The 15424-nt window shown below is 39.5% G+C and overlaps 1 protein-coding gene across 1 annotated transcript; it reads right to left on the bottom strand.

The window, feature by feature from the left end:
* Positions 1–852: 852 nt before the first annotated feature.
* npc1l1 (NPC1 like intracellular cholesterol transporter 1) lies at positions 853–11967 on the bottom strand. Its single transcript, XM_022751735.1, has 21 exons — positions 11812–11967; positions 10118–10279; positions 9045–9956; positions 8427–8720; positions 8112–8335; positions 7895–7995; positions 7623–7795; positions 7164–7292; positions 6196–6378; positions 5981–6095; positions 5533–5798; positions 5284–5373; positions 5001–5191; positions 3542–3669; positions 3295–3424; positions 3155–3210; positions 2909–3059; positions 2547–2778; positions 1996–2109; positions 1687–1849; positions 853–1591 (listed from the first exon to the last, which is right to left on the bottom strand). Exons 1-21 carry the CDS (start codon positions 11851–11853, stop codon positions 1371–1373), a joined length of 4077 nt encoding a protein of 1358 aa, XP_022607456.1. The 5' UTR covers positions 11854–11967; the 3' UTR covers positions 853–1370.
* Between the last annotated feature and the right edge of the window lie 3457 nt (positions 11968–15424).

Genomic DNA, 15424 nt, shown 5'->3' with positions numbered 1-15424 from the left:
ATAATATTTCTCATGATTAAAACCAAACCTTTTTGTCATGAAGTCAGACCCAGTGCAAAGTGAGATAAGGACCTTATCTGCCTGAAAGCAAAGTGATCACATGGAGATAAAAAAAAAAATAATAATAATAATTAAGAGGCGAGTAACAGGAAAAGCAGGGGAGACAGAAGGGATGACATGCAGCAAAGAGGATAATAAGATGATGATGATATTATTAATTCATTAATCAATCAATCAATCACTTAATATTATTCTATAATTTAGTTATATACAGTATATATATTAATATAGGATATATTTATATAAAATTCAATATTAATATCATTAATAAATATAGTGTTTCAACATGATCACGGCCGAAATGGTGGCAGTCACAATCCACAAGGACAGCGACGATCCAACCATTCAAAGGGAAGTGGCGATGCTGGAGGCAATGTAGACCCAGAGAAAAATAACATCGTAAGATTCATCGAGAATTTCAGGTTCAATGATCTCTCTTGTCTTGCCTTTGAAATGCTAGACAGGAGCGTTTGGGACCTGATGGAAGACAGGAAATTGGAGTTAATTCTTCAGTATGTAAGAAAATCTTTTCCTAATGTAATAAAACAGAAATTTCAAAGAGAGCATTCTACAATGTTGTGAGTCGTTGGGAGACAGAAATCACAGTTATAATGTTGGACTCCTGAATAAATAAAGTGTGTGCATGTGATTTGCACACTGAAACAGTAAATTAAAAACATGATGACCAAGTAAATATTTCTACACAGCCAGCATTCACTGTTTGCAAATTCATAAAGACCTATCACAGAAAACTAACACGCCAAATGTTTTCAATAAGGATATTTATTCACGTAATAAAAACTTGATTGCACATTTTACAGCAATAGCATCATACTGCATTTGAAGAAACTATCCTATGAAATGCTGGAGTGTGAGTCATTTTAAATCGCTCGAAACAGTACTAATGTGAAGTATTCACACACAAAATAATTACAGTCAATAAAAAAAAATACAAAATTCAAGAACATCTGTCAACTTCCTGTCCTGTCAGATAATTCCTCAATTGAAAAACAAATCTTGCTCAGCGGCAACACTTGTGAAGAGACACGTGTAGTTTTTCATTTGCTCAGACAAGAAGGTTGACTCTCATTGCAGTCCGCTCGTGCATTGCTCAGAAATATTGCACAACTTTGTGTTGTTGTCAACAGTCCCACCGATCCATTTCTGATTGAGGTACATAGTTAAGTTAATAATTTCCATATGGAAGAGACAAATACCCGACTCTTTGTTTGCTATCTGTTCTTTCCTGTGTCCATCCTTGTGCAGTTTGATACAGGGGTATTTGCTCATCAACAGTTTGTTGCTGGTGCTCAGAAAGGGTCGATCCTCTCCTCCTTTTGGTTTTCCATCATTTCTGAAGGTGTGCTGGCGTCTGTGACGTACTTTGAGGAGTTCAAATCTGGATCCTGTTTCATCTCATTGTCTTCATAGTTCAGGTTATCATAGGCTTGTTTCCTCATCTCCAGCTCCTGGTTGGCCTTTGCTTTGTCCTGCTGGAGCTGCAGCAGCACCGCCTTATTCACACCAGGGCCTGAGAAAAGAAAACATGTAGATTTAGTCTGTGTTTCGCAATTTCATTGGTGCCCTCTGTTGCATAGAAAATTATCCAGAAAATAAAGTGCATACCAAAGTAACTGAGCAGCACAGGGAGGAATATGAGTCCATGCGCCATCCCCAGAAGTGTGATGATCAGATTTAACCGGAAGAAGAAGATCTGGATGAGCTGCGCTTTGGCAAACGCCAGCACAAGGATGCCTGGTAAGTTGGTCATAGCCACACCGGCAAATACCTTCAGGGTAAAAAATAAAAATGTTTAACTCACACAGCAGTTAGTGTGTGTGGATATTTATACAATTAACTGTGTGCCATTAAAAATGAATGTTTAATTCCCTGATTTTTTTCTCTTTAAATTTGTGAGTGTCTGTTTTTACATACCGCGCTGCCCATATTTGCTGTGGCCTCCTTAGCTCTTTCCACATGTGTGGTCTGGGTGCTGAGAGCAAAGGATCTTGTCATATGTGACACAAACTCCACAGAGATGCCCACCGCCTGCAAACCACACAGAGAATGTAAGTTCATAAAGTAGGAAATAACCATCTAATAATTCCCAATTATTGTTTACACACTGAAAGCAATGTTTCTGCTCATGTTTGTCATACTATAATAATATTTTAATAAGCAGTAATTAACACTGAGAGGATAGGCTATAATCTCACTTGTGCATATCAAAGATAAGACAGTGTTAAATAAATCTGCATGCACTATAGGTAAATAAATCACAATGAGGCTATGAAACATAATAGTGATGATATAAAAATGTAAAATAAAGTATAACATCTCAGATTCATGTCTACAGGACATGGTAAAAATATAAAATTCTGACATTTATATAACTGTCTTCACAGGCTCATCATGATGACTAAATGAACTTCATTTCTAAAATTGGTGGAGTTCCCCTTTAATCCCCATTACAGACGTGTCCTTACCGTGACCAGATTGATAAGGGCCACTGCGTTGTAATCGATGCCCCACAGTGTCATGACGCCAACAGTATCCACGACGATCATGATTATGGTGATCAGGTTGAGCAGACCAGAGCGGAGGTCCAAACCCAGCAGCAGGCAGCACACCACAAAGGTGGGCAGCAGACACAGGGAGATGTTGAAGAGTCCCTCTGGCACAATAGTCAGGTACTGCTCGTAAAATACATTAGTCACCCTGGAAGAAGGAGAAAAGCAAAGTGCTGCTTAGATTTAATGGCCGATTCCATATAATCAAAAGAAACTACCCATCGTCAGCGCTGTAGAGGGAGGGGACATGAAGGAGTTTGGGAATAAAAAGTACATACGTGTAAGGGAATACTTCAAAGTCAGGTGAGGTGCCTGGTATTTTCCTCATGCTCAAGGTGATGTTGTGAGCTAGCTCTCTGGCCATCCGCAGCGCAGCAGTGTACTCCTGAGAGTTGGTTAAAGGTGTGTGGTAAGCCATGAACCGAGAGGCTGGGAACATAGGGGGGGAAAAAGTTCATTCACTATCATCATTTCTGTTTAAATGAATATACAGTAACATATTTGACTGCTTTGAGATGACTTACCTATAATTTCTCCATTCTCGTCTTTCACCACGGCCTTGTCATAGGCCCCTAAACCACTGTTGGAAGAGAAGAGAAGCAGTGAGAATGCTGTTTTCATGTTGTCATGTCTTTCTGTGTATGTGTGTGGCTACGATACACACCCTTTGGGGCACTGCAGGTCAGGCCTGTTACCCAGGAAGTCAGGGAGGAAGCGGTTGAATTTTTCCACGCTGGGCCTGAGGACGCCATTTGGAGGAGTAGCCATACACTTACGTAGACAGTAAAGACCAGCTGTTGAGATGGAGCAGAGTGTGTTAATACAACAAGGGTAATATCTTTCATCAGATAAGAAAATTCACAGTAGAGAAGGCTGTGTTAATGTGGTGTTATCGCATCAGTGATTCTCACATTGACTTGCAGGACAGAACTTTCCACTATTTGGGCCGATGGTGTACAGACGACAACATTTGGATCCAGGGTTCAGCCAGTCGATGAAATCATCCACCCAAGAGTTTGCAGGAATAGCCAAGTAGGATCTACAGATCACATCATCAGCGGGTTAAAGAAAGGCCAGGATACAAGTGTCCATGTTAAAGGACGGGACTACTGGTATTCTATATTTTTCTTATAACCAAATCTCATGAATAGACCAAAAACAACAGTGCATTAATCTGTCCATTAATATTTACATAAAATCCTTCATGTAAATCTGTAAAGTCAGGTCACCACTATATAGTTTTAATTTCCTTAAAAGTCTCAATTTCCTAAAACATCCAGGAACTGTAGTTTTTTAGCAAACACTACTCAAACATAAGTAAATAGTGGATTTGCTGGGGACCAATTTCAGCTGCGGATCAACATGCAAGCTAAACCAGGCTTTGGCCACACAGACAAAAGTTTGATTGTGTTTTCATGGGATTTGCTGACAGTTCAAATGTATGATACCATGAGTGCTGTAAATATGAAGCTACAGCCAGCAGCTGGTTAGTTTAGCTTACCATAAAGATTGGAAACAGCTAGCCTGTCTCTGTCCAAAGGTCACAAAATCCACCCACCAGCACCTTTTAAAGCTCACTGATTAACATGATACATCTCATTTGTTAAATCTGTACAAAAACTGATTTTAGCAAAATTTTTACACTAAACCCTTACTAAACACTTTCATATATGATACGGAAATTCTGCCGAATTTCCCTTTTATGAAAGGAGTTGTTGTTTGCCAGCAAGCTTCTGATAATACTAATGATAAGTGCGCTTATCTCAAGGAAACAAAATTGTGTTGTTGTTTATAATCCATCCAATGGTCATGTTCCCCTTCAAGTTATTTGATAGGGATACTTTATATCATGATGACAACGTTTTCAGATATATCACAGTGAACACTGGGTAATATCATTGTTCCTACTGTATGTATAAGTAGAGCTTAATTTATATAATTATAATTCATATATCTATGTTATCTTTTGGTGGAAAAGATTTATACTACACTGCGGGATAGTTAACTGGAAAAATGCACCAGGAGTTTTTACTTGCTCCCATTAATTACCGTAATTATAGTGAATACTTTGTATGTTTGCTCTCTCTTCATGGTACAATCAGTTAGAGGCACCTTTTATCTGCTCTGCGGCATTCATGTAACTTAGTTTATCATTAACTAATCTGATTGGCTAGTATGCAAGAGGTTGCTACTGTGATATCAGCAGGTTCAAGGATCTGTCATTGAAAAATGATGATGACGTAAAAAACAAAGACAGAAAATCTGTCTTCACTCCTCTGACTGAGGAGTTGGTTGATGCAGAGTTGAGCAGCAACACTTTCTACATTTTCTCCTGTCCAGACCATAAAAAGTCTGGACTCGCTGACTCACCTTTCAGGGTAATTGGTGGCGTACTGGATCTTCTGGGTTAGTGAGAACTGATCACAGCCCACGCTGGAGCAGACTCCATTCATGCCCTCCACAGTGTTGAAGTTAAAGCCCCTTTTTGTTACAAAGTAAACAGGGACTCCGACTTCGAAGTATTTGTACAGGTAATGGAAATAGTCCAACATATAAGAGCCCTGCAACAAGAACAGAATAATGTTTGTAAGGTTACTTTGAAAAAGAAAGCGTGCAGGCATTCATTTATACTTATGAAGCACTGCTTACTGACCTTAGGCATAGCCAGCTCCTGATCCAGACCAACTTTGACATTAAACATGAGGAACAGGGATCCACAGAGCATGAAGATGAAAACCAACATCTGGAGAGAACACATGACAGAACTTATTCAACAAATATCCAGTTAAAACACAAGAAAAAGTATGACCCTCTAACTTCGGGTTTTATTTTATTTTAGGCACCTAAGAGGTCACAGGTTGAGAGTAACAGTCAATCTGTCTTAAGTTGCTACTAGCTTTACCACTATGATCCTGGTGAAGCGGTGCAGTAGGACAGGGGCGTAGTATTTTCTCATGAAAGGCAGCAGAAAGCCCTCGTTTGGCTTGTTGGGACGCTGGGTTGACACTTTAACACAACAGAGCAGTTCACAGTGGTTGTTGTCTTGGCGCCGGGCATCCAAGGACAACAGTGCCACAAAGGCCGTCATCTGGAGGATGAAGTCCATGAGCACAGCCAGAGCAGCGTACAGAGCAAAGGACTTGACTGCTGGCATGGTGGACAGGGCCCCTTGGGTAGCAGAACAGGGTTAGAAGTTAACACATTGTATGGAAGCTCAGTGGTCCCTTCCTACACACTGTATTTACACGGAATTGGACTGAAGTGAAGCCTTTTAATATGCCAGTGCCACCTGCTGCACTTTGTTCATGTAGTTTTTATTAAAGACTAAAAAATATAATTAATGTCCCTACCTAGAAAGAAGCAGACAGACTCAGAGAGACTGCACAGCAGCATGCTGGGAGCTACGTTTCCAAGGACACGACCAATCTGCTCCTCTCTCTTCTCTCCAGGCCTCCGTACATCTCTCTGGAAGGAAGGAAGAGTTGGGCAACATCACTAAAAATGATGTCCATATCTTTGAGAATGATTAATATTATACACTCACGGTGCACACAAATATACAAACCTGGTACTCCAGAACAAAGATGAAGATGTTGTCAGCTCCTACAGCGAGCACCAGGAAGGGCACGACCTGCAGGATGACCAGTGAGGAGGGGATGCCGATCCAGGAGTAGAAGCCCATGGAAGCCAGGACGGAACAGGCGACGACCAGGATCCCACCCAGACCCACCAGGAACTTGGAGTCCACCTTGAGGGCACAGAGATAAGACTCCAGATGTAAATTCAACTTAGTGAACCTTTTCTGTTCCTCATATCTCTTTGCTGTATTGTCCCTTCTAAATGTACAACTTCATGGCCAATAAACCTTATGTACTTCACTGTCAAGATAAGCACTATACAGCTGAGATAGCTATACTACTGCAGTTTCTCCTTATCATATATGTGATAAGTACTGTTTCATCAATTTTACTTTCTTGGTGGAGGCTTATCATATCCCAGGCACATGTCGTACACCTCTGTTTTAGAGTAAAACAAAGTTATGTAACAGCAGCTTAACAGGACTAATAGTCTACAGCCATGCTAATACCTCTGTAAGGCTGCACCAGCATGTTAACATGGTCCCAATGACCAGCTAACATGCTGATGTCTGGGTAAGCATATTGTTTACAATACTCACTAGCTTAGTATAGAATGTCAGCATGCTAACACTGAGTAATTAGTAAATCTAACCTTAACACAAAGTGCAGCTGAGGAATTTCGAGTGTAGTTGTCAATACATTTAACTTAAAACCACAAATGTCAACCTGCGGGTGGTGCCAGAGGAAAAGTCAGAGGATAACGAAAGTCATTGTGATTCATCATCTGGGAACCATGAATGTGTGTATAAAAATGTATGGCAATTCAACCAATAGTTGTTGAGATATTCGGACCAAAGTGGTGGACTGACAATCCCTTTTGTGTGGCTAAAAAACTTAAGCGATGTGAGATACTGTGTCATTATACAGGTAGACATTACTGTGTGTGAAGTCTTACCAGTATGCGTTTCCATGAAGAGTACTCCCCTAGTGCGACAGCAATGTAAACAAAGATTACAGCATAGCTGATCATAAAGATGGGGATATCCTCTGCTGTGGTCCGATTAATCTCATCCTCCAGTGACCTCTGTGGACAAATCCAGGGGGGAGAGAGAAGTCAAGGATTAGGGGCTTAAGAGTTAAGATAATGACGAGAGAAAAAAAGAGGTGAGAACTTAACCCGCCCCTTGGAAAAGCTGTGACTGCAGGTCTTTATCAGCATGTCACTGATTTTTTATTTTTTATTTTTTTGGAGTATTTTTGGTTCTAATAGCAACAAAGGTCCCTGGACAGGCTCAAACCAGAGACAAGATTACATAGTCAGGGTCTTACATCCTAGGCTACCAGGGAAAATGAACATTTTCTACAATGTGAAACATGAATGATGTGTTCTGTCAGTTCTGGTAGTTTACTGTACCTCTGCCATGTATGCAAAGGTGAAATTGGCGTCAGGGCTGTTCTTGTACTCTTGGACAATTTTAAGAAACTCTTTCTCCCACTGCATGGCCACTTTAAACTTGGGGTTGCCGCGAGCAAAGTTGTTAAGGGAGAAGGTCAAGATGAAAGCCTCGGCATTGGTGTAGTCATCATCTGGGAACAGCAAGACACGTTCAAGCGAGTTAGTGCCTTTTTGTGTTGATTGTACAGGTATTGTGAAAGATGTAAAAGATGATGCTGAAAGTGACTCACCCTCATAGCCTCCCACAGCCAGAAAGGGGAAGACTGGAGCTCCATAGTCGGCCATGCAGCTCATATCTAAATCAGTGATGTCTTTGAAGGACAGGGGAGAGCTTGAGAAGAGAGGGAAGAAGAACAAAGTTATGTTTAAGTCACTGAGAAACTGTAGATCAATGTGGGTTTTTTTTTTTTTTTGTTTGATTTGAAATGACGTTTGATGAATCCTTACTTGAGGCAGTAGATCAAGTGGTCTCTCCAGTCCACCTCTTTGGTCACTCCCAGCTCTGTCATGTTCACCTTAGCGTTAATGTTGTCCACGCTGTTCTGGAAGTACTGTGGCAAACTGTTGACTGCACAGTCGGTCAGGGAGGGGTTGGATGGATTCAGCGGTGCGAAGCAAACATCCTTCAGACTTGCAGTGCGGTTCAGATCCTCTGACCAGAACTCGATGTCCTAACAAAACAAGAGGCATCAGTGTGACAAAACAATATCACGAGCATTTGCAAACATTGTCAACTGTCAGCTCTGATTCTGGGCTCTTTACCCGTATTCGTGTCTGGAGCTCCAGCAGCTCAATGACGAGATCCTTTGAAACAAGCCCACTGAAGTTCTGGGGTCCAAACAACAAAGAATCATAAATGTGGCCTTTTCTTTGTGGAGCTGTCAAGATCAGCTGGTTCGTCCTGAAGAAGGGGTCAAAGTGTGTGTCATGGAAATCTTTCTCCAGGCGTGCCCGGCTGTTGGTAGCAGACCACAGCTCCACCGGGTCGGTGGTGAGCTCAATGGATTTGAGGCCAGCAGAGAAAGCAACTACGACTCCAGCTGACAGCAGAAGCACCTTGAATGAAGATGAAATAAGATGAAATGTTAACTATTGAGACATACTGTATCTTCTTCATCTGTCTGACAAACTTTTAAAGTCAGTGTGTGTACAATTTGAAGATGTTTATGTTTTAAATTATTCAGATGGTTATTTTTTGCAGAAAAATGAGACAATGCCAGTGAAGTTTGTGAACTTGGCTTTCAGTCTGTTCTTCTCAGTGCGTCTGTTTCATACAACAAAGTCAGAAATTCTAAACACAGTGGCTTTTAACTCGTCAAGTAAAACAATAGGAAGTACCTGCTGTCATGTACTCTACTTTTGCTGGTTGAAAATACTTACCGTTAGGGGATAAGTGGCCATGAGGGTTCCCCAACGCTGAAACTCTGAGCTCAGGAAAGCTTGAGCTGCCAGGCTGTTCTTGTCAGCCCACGTCACCTCTGATGGATCAACAACCTGCTGAGTCACATCATTACTGTTCTGGTCTTTGCCTTTCTTCTTCCTCTTTCCTTTCTCTTCATCCTCTTTTTTCTTAGACTTCAACACGCAAGAGACAGAGATGTAAAACAGGAAGGCAAATATCAGGAGACAGAGTAAGATGATAGAAACCACAAGGAAGCCGTCTGTCCCGAACAGGCTGAAGGGGCTGGGGGGCAATGGTAGAGGTGGCACACTCGGACACGACTCTTGGCAGTCCTGGCAGGAGCAGACTTGACCTCCTGATGGTGTGGTCTCATTACACTTCAGAGCACGTCCATTGTAGGGAATCACACCCTCTGGTACTCCCTCAGTGTCTCCCTCTTTTATCAGCTTGAAGTCGATGTCCAGAGGAGCCAGGCCGTTACTGGAGTCTCCCTGGAAGTCATACCAGCGCTGGGGGTTGCACAGCTTGGCGCCATACCGACCACACATGGTGGCGATGGCGAAGCCTCCTGTGGCGGGGATCCTGACATTTTTACAAGACTGGAAGGAGGCATCTGTAAAGGTGGTGCTGAGGAATGCCTGGTAACCAACCACGGCCTCCCTTGTCCTGTTATTGGAGGTGATGTTCATGACCTCTGTGACTTTTACCGTCTGGCTCTGGTTGGGGCTGCAGGTGTTGATGCAGTGCAGGTGGGCAAAGTTCTCAGCGCAGGAGGGGCAGCGGACCAGCACAGCCTTGGACAGGGTCAGACTCATTTCCAGGGATGACAGCTGTTTGAGGGAACAGCAGGCGAACGTGTTGCCCTCACCACGGTCCAGAATGGGACACACCTGCAGTGAGAACAGGCACTATTTTACTCAAAAACAATGAACTGAATACATAAAATAATTTTCTAAGAGTAGATGACGAAGACTAAGAATAGTCCTACTCTACAATGCTTTTATACATCCCTGTTACCACTTCAGTTAAACATTAAGCAGTGTAAACAGACCTGTTTAAGTTTCCTGTAGTGTTGTCCTGTGACTGGTCGGGCACGGCTGTAGTCGAGACAGGGGACAATAGGAGGAATGAGGGACTCTCCTACCGACGGGTTACGACCACACTCATCATAGAAAGAGCAGTAGCCAGGCTGGTGTTGGGCCTCCGACAGCACCTGTGTGGAAGACAGAGATGTTAAATATTAAGCACACTGGTGACAACTAGAAGAAAGGACGAAACATTTAAATGCTGTTTCTGCTAACACGCTCTCTACATGTCATTTTGATGTATATTATGTACAGTGTTTTGGCCTTACTCTGTATCTATCTACATATGTAGAGTTAACACACTGTAATTACCATAGATAAAAGGTTTAGGATGATATTAAAAAAACAACATTTGATTAAGTTTGTTTAGTTCACCATCAGTACGTCTCTTAAGACCTTAATGTAATAACCCATAAACGTATTAATAGAGTCATAACAACTTTATAGCTGCACGGTGTCTTGCTATGTCAGCTACTTAATGTCACCTTGCAAGAACAATAAAATGTTCAATTTCAAATATGTTCAAGGCTGATTACAATATCCAAAAAATAATTAATAATTAATTAATTACACATTTAAACTAGTAAAATAAATGGACAACTGTTTGCCCTCACCTCCAGGCCTTCCCCTTCCATTGGTATTTTAAAACTAGACTTAAACCCCATCTTTTTATTTTAACTTTATTTTTTTAACATCCATGTAACATCCATCCAAATCACTATGGTTGGCAATTGTTCAAATGTAATCTATAAATAAAATTACTTGAAAAATGGTCAGCCAACCACAATGTAGACTCCTGGAACATGTACTAAATTAAATTATTTCTTTTTTATTATTTATTTTAAGTAAAATGTACAATTTATAATTTATGACAGCGTGCATTCATTAATCTGAGTATGATTTACATTATATGTCATGTTCACTCTTAAGACATCAACCCAAACCATTTTCATTGCATTGTCATTTTTAAAAGATCAATACCAGGTTACATTTCATTATTTAACTCAAATATAATTTGTATTATTTCATTAGAACATGTTGAATGGGAGATGTAAAATGCCTAAATAAACACAAAGCAAAGAAATAAAGTGAAATACAACACACATTGTAATATATATTTCATTTTCATATAGGCATACGTGCAATTGGAATATTGGCTTTTTATTTAGGCATTTAACATCTTCTGTAACATTGCACTTAAACCCATAGAACATGCTTTATCTGACACAATTTGGGGTCTTTGCTTCCTGTATGAACACTTCCCTATAATGTTGACTTTGGATACTAAGGTGTGGCAAAGCACTGGAATATTGTTTTTGCTTTGACATTTATGCTACTTGACTGTCAAAACAAATTCTAGTATGAATAATTACAGTTTAACCATGATATTATCTGTGAGTGATTACATTTATTTAGTATTGAAATAACAAAAGCAATTGTACGTATTCCTCTACTTTTCAATCCTGGTCACAGATCATATCCTTGTAAAGACTTATAAAGTTTTTTCTAGTTTTAAGGTTTTTAAGTATTTTACTGGAGTATGAGAATGAAGTAATGTGAGGTTAGGTGAAAGGGTGCAGTATATACATATTACAGTACACTGTTACAAACCTATCAGGTAAGAGTTCCCTAACAAAGAAAAATGACCAGACCAACTTACCATACAAGTCAGAAAAGCGATCAGAGCTGTGACATACACCATGATTCCTGAGGGTCCTAAGGTACAGCAAAATGGAGTGTATATTAATCAGTGTTGTCCTGTTGGAAGATACATTAGACAAAGTAAGACGGTGACAGAGGTGCTCTGTGGTACTGAAGTCCTCTCTCTGCTATCGTCTGTCTGTCTATCCAGTGGTACAGTGGTAGGGTTGGGGAACGAGAAAAAATCATGACTTGCCCAACGTCACCACTCCAGTGATGTCTCACTTTTCTTATCTGGTCTGATGTGGTGGCTGGCCTATCACAGCTACGGATGATCAATTTCTCTGTCTGATAATTAACAAAGGAGAGACTGATAGGGTTGCCGGGGATATCCAAAGCAGAAGGCAGAAACTACAAGAAGATCCATAACAACCACCACACCCAGTTCTTCATTTATGTGTGTCCCGTTGGCGTTTCTGTTAAAGACAGATTAACATATTGGGATTGGTTGCCCTGGATCACATAAATCTGATCAAAGCCAGCAGCAAATATGATGTTTTTTTTTTTATTGTTGTTAGGGCAGTTTATGCCACAAATGTGTAAAGTAGAGTATACTACTAGAGAGACTATCTGCTAATGTCCCTGACTAATTTCATTCCGATAATGTAGATGGTAGCAGACCGTCATGCCAAGACAACATGACTAATCACCTCCTGGATCACTTCCTACCATCTAAGATCAGCGTTGCAATTAATGTTGTTATCGCATGTCAAGGTCAGAGCTGAGATAAAGCCTGACAGCAAAGGCTCAACAGGATCATCAGAGCATCGGAGCCATCAGGGCGAAGGTGCATGAGCATTTGAATTTGTGATAAACAGAGATGGTAAAAAAGACAAGAAGAAATGGGGCAGATATGGTGATGTTCTTTGTTCTTTCATATCCTGATAAGTTACGGCAACATACAGAATTTTGTAACACCAAAAACTGCTATACTCTGCAGTTCACATTATTCAAATCCAGAGGTAAAATCTTGTGGTTTATCAGCATGAGTATCTATTTATCTATCGTTTATCAATTTGCACTAGGAGAAAGTACCCTAACAGTGGCTGTGCACAACTGAAATGATAATATGAGCAAGCTTCATTCATGTATTCAAGGTATTTTACCCTGCTCTTCTGTAAATAAATAATTTTTTTATTTTGTTTTTCTTCATGTCTTAATTATTATATTCTCACTTGTTTTATCATCTTTACATAACCTTGAGAGTTACAGCGTGTTCTCGCACCTGTTCTTTATGAGCGCCTATCTTCACATACTGTAGGCTATAAAAGGGCCATTCATAACAAATTTTTTTATATTAGCTAAAATTCAGTAAGCTTCTGTATGTCTGAAAGAATATGCCAGGATCATATTCTAGGTTTGGATCTGCATTAAGATATGCTAGGATAGGAAACCACAGGCTAATTAGATTAGACAGTCTGGACTTCAATTTAATATTAATGTATATGATATAGTTTTAAATGTGAAATAAAATATATTTTTGTAAAATCACATGATGATCTTTTTGGTAAAAAAACAAAAAAATTATTCACACATTTTGGTATCAAGAATGAAGAACAACTTCAAAAATAACAGACTGTGTTTTCTGCAAACAATTTAGACGTCAGCTCTCTTCAACGCACAAAAGCAACATGTATTGTAAAACAACACAAGGGTCACAACTTCTGTAAGGAGTTCTGTACAGTGCTTTATTAGATTATTTGATGCATACTGTAATATTTTTAAGTAATGTTGGTAATTCACCTTTTTTAAACTGAGCACCAGTTGTTCCTAGAAGAGAGGACACAAGTATGAAAAAGTGTATGAGGGAAAACCTTTTATGTAGAACCACTCACCTGAATGATCTGATAAAGGAAATACAGATGTTTGACACATTGACAGGAGACCAGACTGATGAATACAATGTGATAGCCTTGCAGATACAAACAGGACTAAAAACAGAGCAACAAAAATAACCACAGCATTAAATCCATATTTCTCTGACAGCATGTAAAAACAGCATAAATACTGTATTTGTTATGTTGACCCTGATAATGTCACATTTTTGTTCAGATGGTCAGAGAAATATGAATTTAATGCTATGGTCATTTCGGTTGCTCTGTTTTTCATGATGTATTTTTTTTTAGCTGAAAGAGGACTTCCTATTGTTGTTCCTGTTGTCTTGCTGTAATTAAATCTTCATCAAAGTGGACTGAGAATAAAACAAATAAAAAAAATACAATTTGATAACTGTTGCTGAAGTATTTCAAGATAAGATTTTGAGCACAATCCAAATCTTTTACTGGGTTTTCAAGAGTTTCAAAGAATGCTGGATGAATGGCAGACACAAGCACAGTTTTTATTGTTATTAGTGAGAAAATAAATAAAATTGAATAGAATAATTAGAATAAGTAATTAGATTAAGGTTAATGGAAAGCATATTATAGGTTCATGAAACTGAACTCATGATGTTATTACTCAATTAAATTCATGTACCTAGACCAAGTGCAACATGAGGCCATCACATAATTATGACATCTTTATTTGTTAGAAAAAATGTATTTTACTTCTATTGCAATGCATATTTGTATGTTATAACTGTAGTATTTGATAATGAGACAGAAATATGACCAGTTAAACGTTATGTGCATATACTGCTTAGCATTTTCTCCTGTCAAATTACATAAAGGATGAATGTGAGTGCAATTAGAAACACAGATTCAAACACAAGACTTAATATTAAACAAACTATACTAATTTATCTGCAGAGATCCTGGCAGGTAGAAAAAAAAACAATCTTTATCTACACTGATTACAAACATTGACAATACTATGCTGCATGGTCAAATCTATTTAGTCTTACATGTATTATTTTTATATAATCATACACGTTTTTGATTATAAAGCAGTTGTGCATACATGATTCTACATGTTAAATCTGCTAAATCATCATGCTTTTCATGAGTGGGGGCTTGAAAGCCTCAGATTCATGATTGATGAAATTAAAGACACACCTTACACAGAGAGAGCTGTAGAAAAATGTCTTGCTGTCTCTCCTCCAAGGTGCAGATAGTTTAAACCATTTTTGCTGATCTCACCTCCAGATAACACACACTTTTCCCTCTTTATGACTGAGTCCTTGTCAACGATTATTTATTGTGCTGGCTGGGTAGTGGAGCAAGCTGATTATCTTGACTTTTTGGACTCCAGCACGGGTGAAGGATAGTTTCCTCAGAAAGATCTTGGCTATCAGCTGAAACCTGCCTGATTGGATATAAACCCTTGGCGTGATGGAGACAGGAGGAGCCTTAAATATCTGCAATTACCATCAGGCTGTCTGTCATAATAGGGAGGGTGACACAGCATTTAACAGTTGGATGTTTTGATATTCAAGACGATCAACTATAAGCTACTGCTTTTGATTCTCTATTTCACACTAACACAACCCTGACTTTATCTCATCCTTCAACTTTTTGTATAGAAGTTTGTACTGAGCAGAAGCTCAACCACTAGTGACTCGAAATCATTCATGTGAAACTGTTGATGCTCCTTCACAACACAGAATATGATCACATAACCTGAGTCTTTTAACT

This window comes from Seriola dumerili, unplaced genomic scaffold (assembly GCF_002260705.1).
Source record: "Seriola dumerili isolate Sdu_G_001 unplaced genomic scaffold, Sdu_1.0 BDQW01000017.1, whole genome shotgun sequence".
In the NCBI taxonomy this organism is placed as follows: Eukaryota; Metazoa; Chordata; class Actinopteri; order Carangiformes; family Carangidae; genus Seriola; species Seriola dumerili.
The sequence above is the reverse complement of the archived record's forward strand: the minus strand, read 5'-3'. Positions and strand labels throughout refer to the sequence as shown.

What these genes read in the sequence shown, in the direction of transcription:
- npc1l1 (XM_022751735.1), bottom strand. Translation starts at nt 11,853, where the DNA reads ATGGTGTATGTCACAGCTCTGATCGCTTTTCTGACTTGTATG. An exon ending in AGGAGCTGGCTATGCCTAAG is followed by an intron (nt 5,192 to 5,283) that starts GTCAGTAAGCAG and finishes TTCTTGTTGCAG; the next exon opens with GGCTCTTATATGTTGGACTA. An exon ending in TTTGAAGTATTCCCTTACAC is followed by an intron (nt 2,779 to 2,908) that starts GTATGTACTTTT and finishes TCCTTCTTCCAG; the next exon opens with GGTGACTAATGTATTTTACG.